The 19,851-nt window shown below is 36.7% G+C and overlaps 1 protein-coding gene across 5 annotated transcripts in view; it reads left to right on the top strand.

Annotated features, from left to right (window-relative positions):
- Positions 1 to 19,851, top strand: part of CADPS2 (calcium dependent secretion activator 2) — a 484,769-nt gene that overhangs the window by 286,555 nt on the left and 178,363 nt on the right. For all 5 annotated transcript variants that reach the window (XM_082846689.1, XM_082846688.1, XM_082846687.1 and 2 more), the window contains exon 9: positions 1,510 to 1,576. In XM_082846689.1, coding sequence (XP_082702815.1) covers positions 1,510 to 1,576 — 67 coding nt within the window. The remainder of the gene's footprint in view (positions 1 to 1,509; positions 1,577 to 19,851) is intronic.

Here is a 19,851-nt window from a genome sequence, read left to right as displayed (position 1 = left end):
GTTATTTTATCAAAAATATGTTTTCAGTGGCATAGTATTTCTATGCATTTTCTAGCATTTATTAAACATTCACCTACTGTTGGACATTTAAGTTGTCACCTTTTTCATAATATAAATAACGCTGTTCTAAGTATCCATGTAGCATACATCTTTGTGTATGTATCTAATTATTTCCCTAATTCCATGATGAAGAGGTGGAGACTGTTTCTATATACTGCCATGTTATCCTACAGGAAGGTGGTCTTATGTTACACTCCACTAGCAGTGAATAAGAAATCCCATCATTTCAGCACACCTTAGCTAATATCCCGTATTTTTTTCAAAAGGGGGCAAAGAGTATGTTTGTTTTGTTTTACAAAAGAGAATTATTTTCATAAGACAGAAACTAAAAATTCAAGCTAAGGTTTCAGTTTTAAAAATTTAGAGAAAGTCTGAAGACTTTAAGCCCCTAAACAAACTATTAGCTATAGTCCTTTTTTTAAATCACTCAGAATTATTTATAAATTAAGTTAGTTTGAATAGCCTCAGCAGTGTTAAACCTCCACATTAGAAAAAGGGATTGTGATAAAATACTGAAAAGTCTTACTTTAATTTAAAAATTAGCTCTCTATTTGTCATATTTTAAACTTCTGACAATGTTTCCCACTTTTGTAGGAGGTATGTGGTATAATTTTAAATAGCTCTCCATGACACACTCATACCTGATTAATTTTTAATTTCTTCTCTTTCCTCCTTGATACTTAAGCTTACATCTGTATATTCAGTAAGAACAAAAGTTCTCTTCTCCAATGATTGACTACTTGAATCATTTCAATTTAGGTTACTAATAGCAGTGCAAAGTTAAACAAAAGCCTTGGTTGAAACTGTGTTAAATTATACAGTGTCATCTTCATTAGTATCTAAATTTCATAGTTAGGAAAATTTGCAATAAGAAGCTTGCATAAGTCAGGCAAATCTCCAAATTATGGAGCTGGCAGGGATCTCAGAAATCATCACATCCAGTCCTTTCATTTGATAGTTGAGGAAATGGAAACTGAGATTGGTGCAGGCACATCTCAGGAACACTCAGCTGAACAGCGACCCTTCTCCATGGGTTCTGGACTCTGCAGCCAGCTCCCTGCGAGGCCACACTCCTCAGCCCCGGTCAGCTGAGAGCTGAAACATTTGGTACTATAGCCTCAATTCGTAGCCTTTGTCTCTCCTAAGAAATATGTATAAGAATAAAATTCCTACTACTTCTTTGATTATCCTTTCTAACTCCAACTTCGCTCAGTTTGTGGGAAGAACTGACAGTTGACAAGCCACATAAATCAATTCCCTTTCAAAAGCCTTAGAACAGGCTCAGTCATTTTGTAACACAGAAGCTGCGTGCTGTCACAGATTCCAAATGAACTAAACTTTGCCTTTAGCAGGCTTGTTGCAAGAATGAATACCTATGGAAGAAATACGATTACGTGGAACCACACCACTATTCATGTAAAGTATTCTTTTACTTGTTTTTCTTACCAGATATCTGTATGCCCTTGGACAGAAGGTTTGGAAAAGATGGAAAAAACGTTACTTTGTTCTTGTTCAGGTAAGTAGACTTTTTTCCTGTCACATAATCACTCTAAGCCATTCTCAAGTTTTTTGTGGGTTGTATCTATCAATATTCACTGTATCAGAAATTAAAACTGAGAAATTTAAAAAAGTTTTAATTCATTTTAAAATAAAAGTGGTAAGCCCATTATATGCCAACGCAAATAACCTTTTTATTTAAAATAACTATTTTTCAGGCCAAACATTTTAGTGATATGAGTGGCATTACTGTATGCTTTTGTACCCCTCTGTGATATTCTGGCTTAATAAAATAGAATGCAGCTGCATTTTCACATCAGCTTCTGCCTTCAATCTGTCGCAATCTCAGGTGAAATTTAGCCTCTGGAAAACTCCGCTATACGCTCTTGAGAGAGTAAGTGTGAAACAGGCAAAGATGTTTGAATATTGTTAGAAAAATGGTTTTGACTTCCCAAGTCCCTGAAAGGATCTTGGAGAGCTCCGGGATCCCAAGAGCATACCTTGAGAGTCACTGCATTGTTCGATAGTTCATAGATAAAACTTAATACATAGAAACATGCATTTTAATAAAAATGTACCATATATATCACTTATTCACATGTACAGGTCTTTAAATTACCTTGACTGGTAGATTTGTTTGTGATAGGATTCTGAATGTAGACAGGATATTGGAATGTACACTTCAGTTGACTCTTTTTTGTTTTGGTTTGGTTTTTGAATCGTGGATGACCTTTGCTCATGGAATATACTCATTTAGTTAAAGTTACATTAAAGAATAAATTTGAGTAATAGTCATTCCATTTCATGATAAATCCAAGCTGTTTTGTTCCCAGTGAATATATATGGAAAGAGAAGCTCTCTTGGGATCCTTAACTCAAAACAGTCTATAAAATCTCATCAATTCCTATTCACACGTAAGTAGTTTAAATAGCCCAGATCAGATTAACATGGTGAAATTCCAAGGAAAGAAAATTATTTGCTGTCTTCCAGAAATAAAGCCATCTATCAACTGCTGGATAAAATTATTTTAGTGATGTGCCATAATAGCATGGTAACTTCACGAAAAGTATAACCTTTTCATCAAAAGTGCTTTTTTTCCCCTGGGTAAAGTGTGACTTTTTCTTATGTAAATAGAACCAGTATTTGGTCAACGAGTTTACTAAAAGATGCACACACATGTGCGCACACACACTGACGATCTTTTGATATAAACCCCAAGCACTTGCTTTGAGAAAGGGCTCCCTGTTGGGAGTTCTCAGTGATCCTCCTCCAAAAACGACACCTATAAGCCATCTTCTTTGGTTTCCAGGTTTAATTTCTTGACATTGGCACAAGAATTGAAGTGCATTTACCAGGCAGTTTGAGTGCAGATCTTTCTCCAGTTATAGATGTCTCACCCACATCTAATTTGACAAGTTTGTGTTAGTGACTTGTCTTTGTCAAATCTTTCCAATCATTCAACTGATTTTTTGTACGAAGTGCAGCTTCTTTTTCATAGTCATATGTCATTCATTTACATAGAATCTCATAAGTTCCCATAAGTTCAATAGCTGATGTTATTGGCCTAATAAGCAAACGCTACTGACTCTTAGCAAGCCTAGGGTTTAACTGGTGGAAATATGTATGAGAGCACATGAGAATGTCACCCAGTAACCACAGATGTTCAGCATGTCATACCTTTTAGTCGATATTTTTTTTTAGAGCAGTTTAGGTTCACAACAAAATTTAAAGGAAGGTACAGAGATTTCCTATATATCCTCTGTCCCCAGACATAGCCTCCTCCACTGTCAACATCACTCACCAGAATGGTACATTTGTTATCAAGGATGAACCTACGTTGACACATCATCTTCATCAAAAGTCCATAGTTTTTATTAGGGTTCACTTTTGGTGTTGTACCTCTGTGTATTTGGACAAACATACTATTCATTATTGTAACATCATACAAAGCATTTTCACTGCCTTGAAAATCCTCTGTGTTCTGCCTATTCATCTTCCCCTCCACCTTTGGCAACCCTTGATCTTTTTACCATAGTTTTGCCGTTTCCAGAAAGTCACAGAGTTGGAATCATGCAATATGTAGCCTTTTCAGATTAGCTTCTTTCACTTATGAATTTGCATTTAGGGTTTTTCCATGTTTTTTCATAGCTCAAAAGCTCATTTCTTTTTAGCACTAAATAATATTCCATTGTCTGGATGAATCACAGTTTATTTATTCATCTGCTGAAGGACATCTTGGTTGCTTCCAAATTTTGGCAATTATGAACTGAGCTGCTATACACGTTTGTGTGCAGGTTTTTGTATAGACATAACTTTCCAGCTCCTTTGGGTAAATGCCAAGGAATGTGATTGCTGGATCATTTTCATTTTTTTTTTTCATTATTTTTTTTAAAGAATGAATCAGAGAGTGTTTGTTGTGTAGAGATCCAGTGAAGTGACAGTAGGCTAAAGAGTTTCTTATATACTGACTGTTTTAATATGAAAACTAGGCCTTAGCAGATCAGTTTTGAGAGGTCAAATGGACACCTCATGCTTCTGGCCAGGTAAAGTTCAAGGTAATCCTTTGCTTCTTACCTTATTTTCTGGCATATGATCACAAGAATCAAGTTACAAAACAACCACGTATACTTTGTCACCCCATAAGAGAGTTTAGAAATGAAAGAAGGAAGTTGAATACTTTTGAGATCATTAATTGGTATGTCTTTTAGGAACATTAACCATGTCTTTGGAGAGCTAGAAAGTTCTCCACGTAACAAAAATATGTTTAACATTTTAAAGGCAAAATTCAGTTTAAACCAAAGGAGGTAAACCTCTATACCCCGTAATTAAAATTTAGGAGAAACACCACCAAACTATCATGAATTCAGATTTATTCTACCTGAGGTATCATTTTAAAATTTGAAGTCATATTTAAGCATTGTATCTTTACCCAAATATATGTAAGTACGTGTACTCACACAAAGAATCCCATGCCCCAGTGTTTTGAGATTTACACGCCAGTAGTCTGGCAACTTTTTGAAGTTTTAAATACAATTGAATCTTCCTTTCAATTCCAAATGTAATGGGAAGACAAATTGAATGTACCCACTTCAAAATCAAGATGGGTATGTATGGAGGTTGAGCAAGAAAGACTCATTGGGAAGAGCCAGGTAGTTTTATCAGTATTTTTAAAGATAGCTCTCATTCTATTGGCAAATAGTTCGTAGATCTATACCTGCAGGCTGCACTATTAAAAGGTGAAGGAGTCATTTTCAGAGAGGACAGTATACCCCTGCTGTGTCTGCTGCCGCCATCGTCAGAATGGTGCTCTGGTGATAATGTGAATCTCATCACCACTTGTGAGTGTGTATTATATGAGTGATACAGCTGGAGATCTAGCCATCAGCCCAAGAATTTGTACTCATAAAAATTGATTGAGAGTCGGGTTTGGTCAGCTGCAAAGTCATTGTTCAAAGGGAACACTTGCAGAGCTGTTGAGGTGAAGAGACTTTTCAAAGACTCTTGTATAAACATTTAAATCAGAGTTGAAAATGGGAAAATGAATTACTTATCAATGTGGGGTGTTTATTTAGCTTCTAAGTAAGATTAGTTTTGGACCCCATTTAGATTCTGAAGCCAGTATAGTGACAGTATTAATTAGATCTTTCATGTATCTAAGAGGCTGCATTTGTTTTTCATGAAGGTAAATTTTGGTTCAAGCCAAACTGAAAGAACAGTGATTTTGAGGAATATGTTTGAACTCTTACCAAAACTTACATGTGTTTGTATTAAACTTATATGTGTTTGTTATGCTTATTCAGTGTTTTAGTATTACATTTGGAGGATATCATTGGCATAAAGTACTTATGACACTAATATGTTTTAGTTCATTATAATAAACCATTCAGTAGCTTTAAAATTCTATACTTGTATTTATGATTTAACCAAACTGAATTATTTCATAATTCTGTATTCAGCTAATGCCTATTCAAAAAACTGTATGCCCCCAGATATTGCATATTCTCTGATAATATAAAAATTCCTGAATCACTCACCTATTAATATAATTATTGCTATATTTAATCTAATATTTATTATGCAAATGTGGCAGGCATTTATGGGGAGCACTTTTACTACATTATCTCTTTTACTCTTCAGAATAAGGTTTATTTGAGGGTAGGTATTATCCCCACTGTACAGATTAAATTGATGTACAAAGAGGTTATATAATTTGCCCAGAATTATACAGTTAGTAAGTGGTAGCGTCAAGTGATTAATCCAGTTCTGTCAGTCTCTAGAGGCTAAGCTCTTATGTCCTCTGTCACGGTGCCATGATCAAATTAATGCACACAACTACAATTGATCTGAAGACAAACAGAAAAAACGAATAATCACTGTGGATCATTCATTTCACGAAGTACAAAACAGTGTCACTCCATTAAAGAAATGGCCAGTGACTGATGGCATAAAGAGTCCCATGCTCATGAAGGCCACTTACCGTATGACATGCCTGGAAACTGAAGAAGATAGACATCTATGTTGCTTTGGCCCTGTATCAGAGTGTTCACTGCTTGTTGTCGATGTGTCAGAATCATGACTTGAAGTTGCTGCAAACAGCAGGCTATCAAGACATAATGTTAATTACACATCAGCCGAGTTGGCACAGGATATAAACAGTCAGCCATGCCCCTGAGTGATCATTACATGCTGCAGACATACGAGAACCACTCTGTTAGTGGCATGCCATCAAAATCTCCTCTAAACTTAAAGAAGTGGCTGCCCCAGCCTACTGATATCTGAAATATTCAGCACACCTGGAGAAGCACTGCAGCAGGCTACTGTCACAGTTCTGAGAATGCCACTGACTGCAGGAAATTATATGGTCTAGGTTTAGTCTTAGGACATAAGCTGATGTTTGCTTATAGTAATGCAAAGTGAATAAATATGCTTCTGTCAAGTCAAGAAAGTCATAGCGTAGTGGCTCTCTGGCTTCATGTTTTAAACTGATTTAAAATGTACAAACCCAAGACATACTCAGTATAGGATAAAACCAAACCATACACAAGTATTTATGGCAGCAAATGAAAGGCCCTCTTCAGCACCCCTACCAGCACGGCCACCTTATTCCAGTCTTCCCCCCCAATAGCCAAATAACCATTGCTAGTAGTTTGACCTTTTAAACTTGTTTCAGTCTAATCCAACCCTAATGGAATCATTCCATGTATTGATACATTTGTGAATTGTTTTGATCCTCCTGTTTTTTTACTGGAGTATAATTGCTTTACAGTATTGTGTTAGTTTCTGCTGTACAATGAAGTGAATCAGTTATGTGTATACATATATCCCCTCCATCCCACCCCACGCCCTATCCCACCCATCTAGGTCATCACAGAGCACTGAGCTGAGCTTCCTGTGCTATACTGCAAGTTCCCACTAGCTGTCTGTTTTACACAAAGTAGTGTATTTATGTCAAACTTGATCTCCCAATTCATCCCACCACCCCCTTCATCCCCTGTGTCCACACATCCGTTCTCTATGTCTGCGTCTTCTCTATTGCTGCCCTGCAAATAGGTTCATCTGTACCATTTTTCTAGATTCCACATATGTGTTAATATACGATATTTGTTTTTCTCTTTCTGACTTACTTCACTTTGTATGACAGACTCTATGTCCATCCACATCTCTACAAATGACCCAATTTCATTCTTTTTTATGGCTGAGTAATATTCCATTGTATGTATGTGCCACTTCTTCTTTTAAAATATATCATAAAGTTACCATGTCAGTATTTTAAAATCTGTTTTATTCTTTTTAATGGACGATTGGATCCCATAGTGTAGATTAAGATAATTTATATAACAATTCCCCTTTTTGAGACATTTAAGTTCCTTTTTTTAATCAACAAATAATGCTGGAATCAATATATGTGCATAATCTTTAGGTGTATTGGGAGTATTCCTATAGAAATGAAATTGCTGGGCCAAAGGCATAGATACCTATAATATGAAGTAAGATTTATAAAGCTCTAGCTGACTCATGAATGCTTAAATACTCACCAAAACTTTTTTTTTGAATTTGTCTTTTTTTATAGTTAATGGTCATTATGTGTCGAGTTGCATGTATTATCTTTCAAAATGCACGTGTGAAAGAAACTCGAAAATTCTTCTGGTTGTGGAGCTTATTTGGAACAAAATCTCAGAGGAAAAGAATTTTTTTAAGTTTCATTTTTAAGATAACTTTTGCTTTGTGATAATTGAGTTTTCCATAGCCAAAAAAAAAAAGAACCAAAAACAAGAAAATGGCCATATTAATTTATACAATTTACCTTTGGGCATTAGCGAACTAATGCACTTACTCTTCAAAATGGTTCTAGAATATCATTTACCTGTGTCTCAAGAGCTAAAACTATAAAAGAAAGTAGAGTGCGAGTAGGGCCGAATTTGGTAAGGAGTATCTCATACAGATCAGGATATGATCGCAAATGCAAAAATTCCTCTTTTGCGTATACCCTGTGTTCCCTTAAACTTTGCGTTGTTATTTTCATGTTTAGATTGCAGAGAAATGTCTATTTCTCTTCTTTTCTAGCTCATATCTATATGAAAGAGCAAAGGCCCTATGAATGAGGAATGTGCAATATTGTGACAATATCCTTTATCTGAATTAAATTTTAATGGACTTAATTTTTTTGTTTTATAAAACTCAACTTTAAAATGCTGTATGTGTATATCTTTATGTATATGCGTGCATTCGTATGCATATATATCTTTACACATACATGTGTAGTGTTCCTGCCACATAATTAAGACTTGGTAAATGTAAGATAAATTAATATCTCACCTTTAATTTGGGTTCCTTCTCAAACCTCTATATGGAACATAAAAACTGACTTATATTTGAGCATACTTGAACCAAAACGTTGGTGTCGTCTTTGATGACTCTTTTTTCATTGCCCCCATGTCCGTCAGAAAATACTGTTTTATCTACAGCCAGAACAGTATCCTGCTTACATTCAATTCTTTCCATCTTCTCTGCTCCTGTTCTAGTTGAAACCACTATTATCTTCACATGGATTTTCACAATAGAATCCCAGCTGTTCTCTCTGCTTCTACTTTCTACCATTCTCTTTACAATCTATTCTTCACATTGCCAGAATAATCTATTTGAAGCATAACTCAGATTTTGCCAATTTTCTGTCTAAATCCCTCCATGACTTCCCATTACACTTAGAATAACCTCTGACTCTAACCTAGAGAAGGTCCGATATATTGTACATATTGTGGCCTCTAGCTTCCTCTTTGATGAGTCCCTGCCTGTGTCTGAGCAGCACCGTGACTTGTAATGCCCTGCGCCCAGATTAATCGCGGTGCCAAGAGCTGGAGTTTAGCACCTCCAAGTCACCAGCCCCCTCTCTCAAATATATGATAATATGAGTTTATTTCTAAAGTGTGATTCCTATGCAAATATGCCTTTGAATTAAGTCTCCCTACCTTTCTTCCACTCAGTTGTTGCTTGGCTACCCCTAAACGCATCTAAAGAAATTCTGAACATTTTTTCTACTGCTTATATGTCCTCTGTGACTGGCTCATTCTACCTACCCACTTAGGTATCAGGTCAAATGTCACCTTAAATAGGCCTTTTTTACCCACCCAATCTACAGTGACTCCCTGTCACATTACCCTGTTTTATATTTTTTCAGAGAATTTTTCTCTAATCAAAGTTGTCATCCTTATATATCTATTTTTTAATTATCTCTTTACCCTTTCTAGAATATATGCTCCATGAAAATAAGGACCTTGTCTTTCTTATAATCTACTGTGAGTAGAAACTGCCGAAATATTTGTTCAGTAAAAGAGTATATGTGACTCGGTCTGAGCATTGTTTTAAAAAGACTGCCTTTCCTCTTTCTAATTTATGCACTGATTGCTAAATCTTTTTGATGCCATTTGGTCAAGACAGTAAATATATATTTCCTTCAAATCCATCATGATCTTGAAGATATATTCATTTTCCTTGATTAAATTAAGCTCTGGGATTTTTTTTTTTTTTTAAATAACTCTAGCAGCACCTTTGGCCTCTGCCAAGAACATTTCCAGCTAAGGATTTTTAAGCCTTAATCTTTACTGAAATTAGACGGTGGCAGTTGCTAAGCTGCCAGCTGTTAACATGATCCCTGCGGTAGGAATACGGCACACAAACCTGAATGCTGTGGTGTCTCAGAACTCACCGTTAGCGGTTACACGTGTGGACACAGACAGGTGTTAAACAGGTTGGCAATTGAAAATAAAATGGGAGGTTTCGCAGACCAGATGCAGGTACCTCGTGGGACCTCGGCAACTCAGGTGCCCCATCAGAGGTAATGATGCCAAAACCTGATTTAACGCTGTCCTCAGATTAAAGTCTGTTTATATCCCCCAATTCTCAACAAATCCATTCTTTATGGAGTTATTAAGAGTGGATTGGGTTAAGGATATTGAATGTTTATCATTGCTCTTGTCTCTCCACTGAATGGATTTTCCATTACAATTATAGTATATAAGCTTATAAGTAAGCTTATACATGAAAACAAATGCTAGATCAGAATAGGTCAGACCACCTGTTTCTATCTAACTCCCTGGTATGCGAAGATGGAGCAGAGTGGAGGCTGCAAGACTGCCTTCAGCTGGAAGCATGGGGAGCATGGTAAACCCCTGGCCCCTGTAGCTTATCCTTCAGCAGCATACATTAACTGTTAGTGCCAACTGATACTGACAGTTCTTTTCGTTCAGAGTGCAACTCCTCCAGTTTACCCTCACTCTGGAGACTGGCGAGCAAACCAGTAGCTACAAGGTGTTGACACTCTTCTGAAGGATTCACTTGAATATATCCTACAGGTTCATTGTAGGGTTTGCCTCTGGAATGTGATTTAGCATGACCTTGCAAAAGAGATGGGCAAAAGTGAAGGTGCTTGGGGACGTTAGAGGAATCAAACGCATAAAACACAGCGTCATTTTATGGAAGCGGAACCAGGAGCCAATGAGTCAAAAGGATAGTGTTCGTAGTTAGTTGCTTCCTGAGCCAGAGTATTCGAAAGCCAAACTGCACTTTTTTCAGTTGTCTCCTGGGTCCGATTTCCTAACTGTCAGTGACAGCTTCGTTGGTCGTTGGTATTTTGTTACTCTTCCATCTGTACTGTTCATTAAAACTCTGGGCCCAATTATCTGTGATAGACTCCAGGACTGTTAGGGGACTTTTGAGATATTAGAGTAAACAAAATATTAAAAGAAGTACAAAATAATACATATTTAATACCATTTAAATTACCATGACTTTCAAAAGTAGGCGATCTCTCTAAAGCTGGAGGTTTTTTTGGCTTTGGGTTTTTTTCTTGGTATCTCTAAAGATTTTGAAATTGGTACTTAAACATATCCATCATGTTAAGAGATAATTGTATTATTTAAAGGTAGCTAGAAATACAATACGTAAAGCAGAAAACAGCAACTGAACCTGTACTTCAGGTTATATAAAGAAAAGAGCAACGTTGATGTAAGCGTTTTACACTGACTGAAAAAAACAAGTAGCCTTTTGGCGGGTAGTTTTTAAGGCTAGATCTTAAATAGCAAGCACATTTTTAGCACTTTAGGTGCGTTATGCATATTAATTCTGGATTGTTTAATGTGTGACAACACGAACATGATTTATATAAAGAGCTTTAGAGATTAATCTTTATTGTTTTAAGAGAATAATTTTTTTAAATATACATTGAAATATGTATTCAAGATAATGTCCATTAGAAATGGAGGGACTAATATCTAAAACTACATTTAAAAGCATCTCCAATTTTTCTTCTCCCTCAGTTTCTTGTTCATTTACATATTCATTCAACAGGTATCTTCAGTAACATAGTCACTGTCTGCTTAATGGAAAGAAACAACGCATGAGACTGGGGAGAAATAGAAAGCTAAAGGGGGAGAGAACCAAGTGAGGCTGGAAAGCAGAAGGCTGAGGCGTGAAAGTCAACAGTCGTTAGTCATTCCCAGCATGGAAGCATACAGCCCCCAAATCGGGTCAATCCCCAAGTCAGTCAGGTATCTTCACACCTGTTGCAGAACAAACTGCATCTCTAACCCACAGTGAAATGACTCTAGGAAGACACAAAAACATAGAGAGAAGGTTGATGGTTCCCTGACAGTTGGATTTGATTTATTGGGAGACCACTGCATAACAGGCAAGCATTGTGCTAGGTGCTCTATGTCAGTATCTCCAGTTCTCTCAAAGCCCTTTATAACATGAGTCATTGTTGTCTCTGTTTTACAGAAAATCAAACTGAACTATACAGGGCTTAAAGTAATTTGTCCAGAGTCTTGTCAAAGATAAGTTGGAAAGAGTAAGGTTAAGCAATTGAGGGGGATATGAAACTGGGACTTGGATTTGAAATGGCAGACTCATTTGTTAAGCCTGGCTTATCCCCCTTCACTTCCGATTCAGATGCTTCCAATGTTGAAATACGATTGTCTTCAGAGAGCCCTTTTCTGGCCACATTATCAGAAATAGACTCCCTTCAATGACATACTCTTTGCTCTGCTTTATTTTTCTTCAAAGCAATTCACCACCCAAAATTGTTGTAGGTATCTCCTTGTTTATTTGTAATTCAGTCTTCTCCACCTCACTATGTGAGATTGATTTTATTTTTCTAATTTTTTTTTTCTGATTCTGGTGCTGGGGACATTGTTGTATCCTCAAGGCCTAGAAAAATACACTGTAGTTATTCAGTAAGTATTTGTTGAATGAATGAATGAATAACGGGAAAAACGACCCATAAGAACATGGAAGAAGATAATAAAAATTGTAGATGTACATGAAACTACAGCCCGTTACTTACCATTCTGACTAGTAAGGAATGAAAGACTAATTCTCACAGTTCTAAAAGGTATCAAGGAAGGACCAGATGTGTCTTCCTAAAAAAAGACCAGTTAGGCAGGAGCAGTCACATCAGTCTTCAAACTGTTTTCCTAGTATGTCCCTTAAATTAAATCTTTTACAACTATAGATCACTGTAAACTTTTTATCATAAATTTAAATAGTTGCAACGGATGCAGATTCTAAAATAAAACCATTAAATTAATCGTAAAAATGCTCAATAGAATTTACATGCTGTTGTGATTTTATATGCACCTGTAACCATTGCAAATTGTATATTATTAGCTTTTTCTCCTTGAATTCTTATTTCTATGACTGTTCCCCAACAGAATTTTATTCTTAGGAAATAAGTATTATGCATCAAAATTTTTTTTATCACTCTATCACACTTCTCTGCAGTTAAAAATGTGTACAGGGCTTCCCTGGTGGCACAGTGGTTGAGAGTCCGCCTGCCGATGCAGGGGACACGGGTTCGTGCCCTGGTCTGGGAAGATCCCACATGCCGCAGATAGGCTAGGCCCGTGAGCCATGGCCGTTGAGCCTGCACATCCGGAGCCTGTGCTCCGCAACGGGAGAGGCCACAACAATGAGAGGCCCGTGTACCACAAAAAAAAAAAAAAAAAAAAAAAAGATGTGTATGTTGCCTCGTATTTCCTTAACACTCAACTACTGAACTTAATAGAGTATATCTACAGAGATATACTGTAGATATACTCTATTTGATGGGAAATAGAGTGTATCTACAGTATATGTAATTTGATGGTGAATTGTGTGACTTGAGAAGTAATATACATCCAAGAAGTTGTTCATGAATAAAAGCACTAGAAAATATTATAGTATGGGTGGAGATTCAGAAAAGATACAATTCACCTTCCTGAAAATATTTAAAGTGGAGTTCCTGATATTTGAAAGGTGAATGAGTGTGGTATCTCAGAAATATCAAACTTAAAATATAAAAGAATTAAAGAGCATAATGATAAGAAATAGCTAAATCTAAATTACTGTTATAAAATATTTTGACTCAAAAACGTGAAAGATGATTCCTAAAATACGTTATAGGTATATGAAGTAATTAAGGAATAATAACAATATGTGAAAACTAAACTCCAGATTTTGTGAAAGTTAATGAATGGAGCGATAAAAATAAGCTACATTTTTCAAGTTCTATAAGACACAGTAAAAAATGATTTGTCTTTCAATAAATAGAGAAAAGATAGGGTCAATGATGTCTTTGAAAACTTTTAAAGTAACTAGTATAGATTAAAAATAGGATGCCAAGGAAATTGTAGTAGCCATATTACAGAAGACAGCGATATATACGTATATATATGAATTTTTAGTATAAATGAGTTAAATGGACCTAGTAACATTCTCGGAGTGGGATAAAAACCAAAATCCCTATGTGAGATATACCACAAACAAAAGGCCAAAACACAGAGAAAGTAGGATGACAGTATTAAATTCAGACCAATTAAAATTCAAGAGAAGTATTAAATATATGAAAGGATTATAATTTTATATTGTTTAAAGATATAGTTAACAGTACTATAAAACAAATGATGGTGATTTATTGAATATGTACCTGAGAGAAATGCCTCAACTTGCTTGCTGTTCAACTCACTTTTCTTTCTCTCCCCTACCCTTAGTAGTCTTTGATTATAGTTTCTTACAGATACCTAACTAAATCTCTTATAGATCTCTTAAATAGTAACTTTGCCAGAAATTAAGGGGCAATTGGCTTGTTATTTGGGAATACAGTTTTTAAGTTTCAGAATGTGAATTAGAATGTGGTATATCGTAAGGAGTACTTACTGGATTGAGGAGACTTGTGTTCTACACTCAAGATGACCATCTCCTTCTGGGTGACCTCAGGAAAGTCAGTTTCCACATCCGTGAACTCTCAAGTTGAGGTCACAACCTCGGGGATCCATAACCCTCATCCCTCAATACCAGTATATTTCAGAGGATAATCATATGTTTTCTTTTCAGTGACGTTTAGCTCTGAGAGTAACTATTTGTCACTTAGTGAGACTTGAGTCCTCTAGGTATCACAGCCTCTAGTTTCCAAAGTATTAAAAATCCTCACCACATGATTGAAATCTGTAATTCTAGCAAATGTAACAATGTTTTATTCCATTGGTGAATTTTTACTGATTAAGTAAATACCTTGTAGAATGTTAGGACAATACTATCAAAAAGTGTTGCACCCTGGTGGTGCAGTGGTTAAGAATCCGCCTGCCAATGCAGGGGTCACGGGTTTGAGCCCTGGTCCGGGAAGATCCCATGTGCTGCAGAGCAACTAAGCCCATGCGCCACAACTACTAAGCCTGCATGCCACAACTACTGAAGCCCACGCACAGCAACGAAGTCCCAACTCAGCCAAAAAATTAATTAATTAATTTAAAAAAAAAAGTAAATCTATAATGTTGAGAAGTACAATCCCATGTATTATTATATAATGTGTATCTGATATATGTAAGATCTGGGATTTTGAATGAAATTATACATTTTATGATGTTCCACTACAATTTTAAAACTGCTTACTGTTTTTTTCTGATCAGCTTTCAGTTTACAGTACATTTCATTATTTTGGCCTTGTTTTTTTCTCTAAGTAGAAATACATAAAATATAGACAGATCTCTTTACTTTTATGAACCATTTATTTTTGAGAAGGTTAAGAATTTCTTTTTAATATGAATAGTCACTCCCTAACTAGTTGTTTCCCATATTATTTTTTGCTATATTATCTGTTGTTTCACTTTGTTTTTCCTGCATTTTCTTAGCATTTTGATGGCTTTATGACTGTGGTCACATCACAGCTGTGTATCCTGAAGGAGTACGATCTGGGTCCCCGTGGCCCTCACAGGTGTGCCCATCACATAATGGGTACTCAGGACAGGCTCTTTAGATGAAGGAATGAATTTGGCCTCATGTTTATTATTTCCTGAACATTTTAAGTGGAGTGTTCGACATTCAAAAAATCAAATATCATTTGTGTGCCAAGTAGTGGAGGATCCATTTAAGTACACGTTGGGTAATTTGGGCTGCTGGATTATTAGTATTATTTTTTTTTAACAAGGTAAGTATGTGATTTGTACTTTCAGATAGAATACATTTTCAAATGTGGCTTCATAGAATATTTATCGAACTGAAATAAGTTGGATTTCGTGGAGAAATTAAAAGGCAGGGACTATATGCCAGACAGTGTAGGAGCCAGTGAGGCAAAAACAGGGAACAACACACAGGAAATGCAGTTAGAAAGGTAAAGGGGACACGTTTGTCAGGGTCTTGGAAGGGGGAGTAGGGTTTTACTAGATAAAGAAATACATGGAAAGTGGGATTTTAAAGGCGAAGGTGATATTTTCCTGCTCGGCAGTTCAGGTGAAGAAATGCATAGAAGTGGGCGAGTCTTGCCGGATAGCCTGTCTGGAGTAGCAGATGCAGTGGTTGCTGGTACTCCAGCTGGTAATTACTGGAGATTGTTGCTAACCCTCGCAAGGAAGGCAGACCTCTCTCCCAGCGGGTTCCAGATCGTTCCTGTGGTGATTTGTCAGGAGACTTTCTTTTAGTCAGGTTTTGAAGACTCTCCAAAAGAATGAAATGGAAAACATGAATGATTTGCTTAATAAATATTTCTGTTTTGTTAATAATCACAAAATGACGACTTTGGAATAGTCTCTGGTGTCTAATAATTATGTTTTAATTATAAGACAAATTTGAACATATGTTTGGTTTTATATACTATCCATCATAGATTTTTTTTTTCCTGGAATGTGGTGAAAAAGACACGTATAGTCTCTCTCATGCATATAAAACTTAGACCTACTATTCAGAAACTCCATAAAACAAAATTAGAATCGAAAGTTAGCCAAAGGGTTTAAACTGGTGGTGTTGGCTAGTCATAAAAATAATACTAAGAATTATTTTATGGCAAACATCTAGAAATATGATATAATACACATCTTTTTACATACGTAACTGTAAGAAGAAAGGAAAACCTCAGGGACCAAATAGTGAAGCTTGTGAGTTGACGTTGTGGCTGTCCTGGGGCTGGGGTATGGGACAAGGGATATTGATGTTGGTCTGTCAGGGGCTAGGGATTTTACTGTTCACTCCAAGAGAAAGAAAACATACCCTGAGGCATTCTCAAAGTGGGAATTTGGAACAGAGACTTTCTCCTAAAGAACTTAAAAGAGTTAGATTTCAGGGAAATGGTAGACTAGAAGAAGCCTGCCCTCAGGCTGGTAAATTTCTTTTTGGCCTTAGGTTTGGAATGTGGAGTAAAATAGATGCCTGAGAATGTAACTGAGCCTTGACTCAGAAAGTTTTGAAGTTCTAATTTATTTCTCCAAATATAAGGGAAACATCCAAGTTAAGAAATTAACATAAAAAAAAAACTTCTGGATTGGTGATACATCTGAGGCATCTGGCATTAAAAAAAATTTTTTTTTTAGAGAAATGATCCCTTAACCTAGGCTTTATAAGAGATCTACGGATAAAACTGTGCTGGATATGAGCTCGTAATTTAAAATTATAGAATAATAAACTATTTGCACCCCCAAGAATTTCAGTAATAGAAATATCACATATATAAACTATAAAATAATTGTATTTAAGGCATTGAAATTTATAAGTGGGTTCAGAAGTATAAGAAAAGAACAAAACAACAACAGAAAAGAACGTAACACTATGAAATAATAAACAAGCAGGTTTGGAAAGGGACTATGCACAACTACTAACTAAAAATGTAAAGCAGTCATTGAAATTACACCCTTATTGGACATGTTAAACAGTAGGTTAGACACATCTGAAGAGAAAGTTAGTGATGTAATTAATGATAGCGTATTCGTTATAATCTGAAGAAATAACTCAGAATTCAGCATACAGAAATGCAGAAACATGAAACATGTAAAGAGGTTAAAAGATGTGGAGGAAAGAATCTACAGTTTCAAGATACTTCTGATAGAATTGGAAGAAAAGGCAGTATACAGGAAAAATGGGACAGATTCAACCTTTGAAAAAATACTGAACAAGATTCTAAAATTGATACAAGTCATGCATTATCAGATATAAGAAATACAACAAGTACTAACTACGATAAATATAAAAGTAGAAATTTTGCAGCGCAACTGCAGGGCAACAGAGATAAAGAGAACATTTAAGAGAAACCAGAGAGAAAAGGCAGATTAACTACAAGGGAACCACAACTGGATTTCCATCAGACTTTTCAACTTAGATATATAAGCCTTCTGACAATGGGGTAGTATCTTCAAAGTGCTGAAAGATTACTAGCCTAAAATACTATATATAACCAACTAAACCATCATTAATAAGTAAGGGAGAATTAAAGACATTTTAAAAGAAAAAGAGGGCTTCCCTGGTGGCGCAGTGGTTGAGAGTCCGCCTGCCGCTGCAGGGGACACGGGTTCGTGCCCCGGTCCGGGAAGATCCCACATGCCGCGGAGCGGCTTGGCCCGTGAGCCATGGCCGCTGAGCCTGCGCGTCCGGAGCCTGTGCTCCGCAACGGGAGAGACCACGGCAGTGAGAGGCCCGCAAAAAAAAGAAAAAAAAAAAAAAAGAAAAGAAAAAGAAAAACTGACTCAGCTTTTGCTAAAAGGAAGGAAGAAGGAAATTGAACTCAGAATGATGGAGTGTAATTCAAGAAATAATGGTCACAAAAAAAATATGGGTAAAGACAAGGACGAGGGCCTCCCTAGTGGAGCAGTGGATAAGAATCTGCCTGCCAATGCAGGGGACACAGATTTCTTCCCTGGTCCAGGAAGATCCCACACGCCGCGGAGCAACTAAGCCCGTGTGCCACAACTACTGAGCCCACGCGCCTAGAACCCGTGCTCCGCAACAAGAGTAGCCCCTGCTCGCCGCAACTAGAGAAAGCCCACAGACAGCAACGAAGACCCAACGCAGCCAAAATAAATAAATAAAAATTAAAAAAAGAAAAAGACAAGGGCAAATAAATATTGACTAGATAACATATTTGATAATGAATATTTTCTGACTAAATGTTAATATTAGTATATTAATAATAGTGTTAGTACAGTAATATTTCGTATTACTTAATACCAAGTATTAAGTATACGTAGTATACTTAAGTATAATTATTACCTTATTTATTACTAAAATAAGGTAGAATTAGCATATAATGAGCACTGCTTTATACGATGGGAGCTGGTGATAGAAGCAAAGCACTCAGTTTTCTACACTTAGGAGAGTTAAAAGCAAAAGAAATAGATATTTGGCCATCATCCCCATTCTAACACAGAGCTTCTAAAACCCTGAGAGTTTCCTAAGTAATGAGAGTGATAAAGGTGTTATGTTGATGCAGTGACTTTGGGAAGCACCTTAGGCTGGTTGTCAGGAGAAACAACCACAGGATTAGAGGGCTGGAACTTTCAGTCCCACCCACCCTGACCTCTGGGGCAGGGAGAGGGGTTGGTGGTTGAATAAATCTCCAGTGATCAGTGATTTAATCAATCATGTCGATGTAATGAAGCTTCAAAAACCCAAAAGGAGGGCATTCAAGAGAGCTTCCAGGTTGGTGAACACATGGAGATCTGCGGAGAATGGAGTGCTGGGAGAGAGCATGGACACTCCTCACTGTTTCTCCATACCTCGCCCCATGCATCTCTTCCATCTGGCATTTCCTGAGTTATATTCTTTTATAATAAGCCTGTGATCTAGTAAGTAAATGGGTTTCTTGAGTTTTATCAGTCTCTCTAGCAAATTAATTGAACCCGAGGGGGTGTGTGGGGCAATACTGGGAACCTCTGATCTATAGCCATTTGGTCAGAAGTACAGGTAACAACTTGGACTTGCAACTGGCCTCTGAAGGACAGGAGGGGGTCATGGGAACCTCCAGTCTGTAACCGGTTGACCAGAGCACAGGTAAACAATCTAGGCTTGCAACTGGCATCTCAAGTAGGGGGAGTGGGAGGGCAAGCTTTTCAGACTGAACCCTTCACCTGTGGAATCTGATGCTATCTCCTGGCAGATAGTATCACAATTGAGTTAAGTTGTAGGAAAACCAACTGCTGTCCAGAGCATTGTTTTGGTGGTGGTATAGAAACCACCCCTCACCCTCTCCCCACACACAGGTTGGAACTAGGTCCAGGAACCTACAAGAACTTACATGTAAAATAAAAGTTTTAAAGCATGAGTGGAAATAATAAACACAAAATTCAGCATAATGATTACCTCTGGGGAGAGAGAAAAGGAAATGGGTTTGAGTAGGTGTAATATGTAGGCATTAACTTTTTCTGTCCGGAGGAGCCGGGGTCGGGGGTGGGGGCTTAAAGCATATATATATATATATATATATATATATATGTATATATATATATATACAAGAAGTTATGATTGAACAAAGCTGAATGGGGGGTATATACATGTTAATATATTATC

Source organism: Leucopleurus acutus, assembly GCF_964270905.1.
Source record: "Leucopleurus acutus genome assembly, chromosome: 9".
Taxonomy (NCBI): domain Eukaryota; kingdom Metazoa; phylum Chordata; class Mammalia; order Artiodactyla; family Delphinidae; genus Leucopleurus; species Leucopleurus acutus.
Note: the sequence above shows the minus strand (reverse complement) of the source record. Positions and strands in the feature narration are given on the sequence as shown.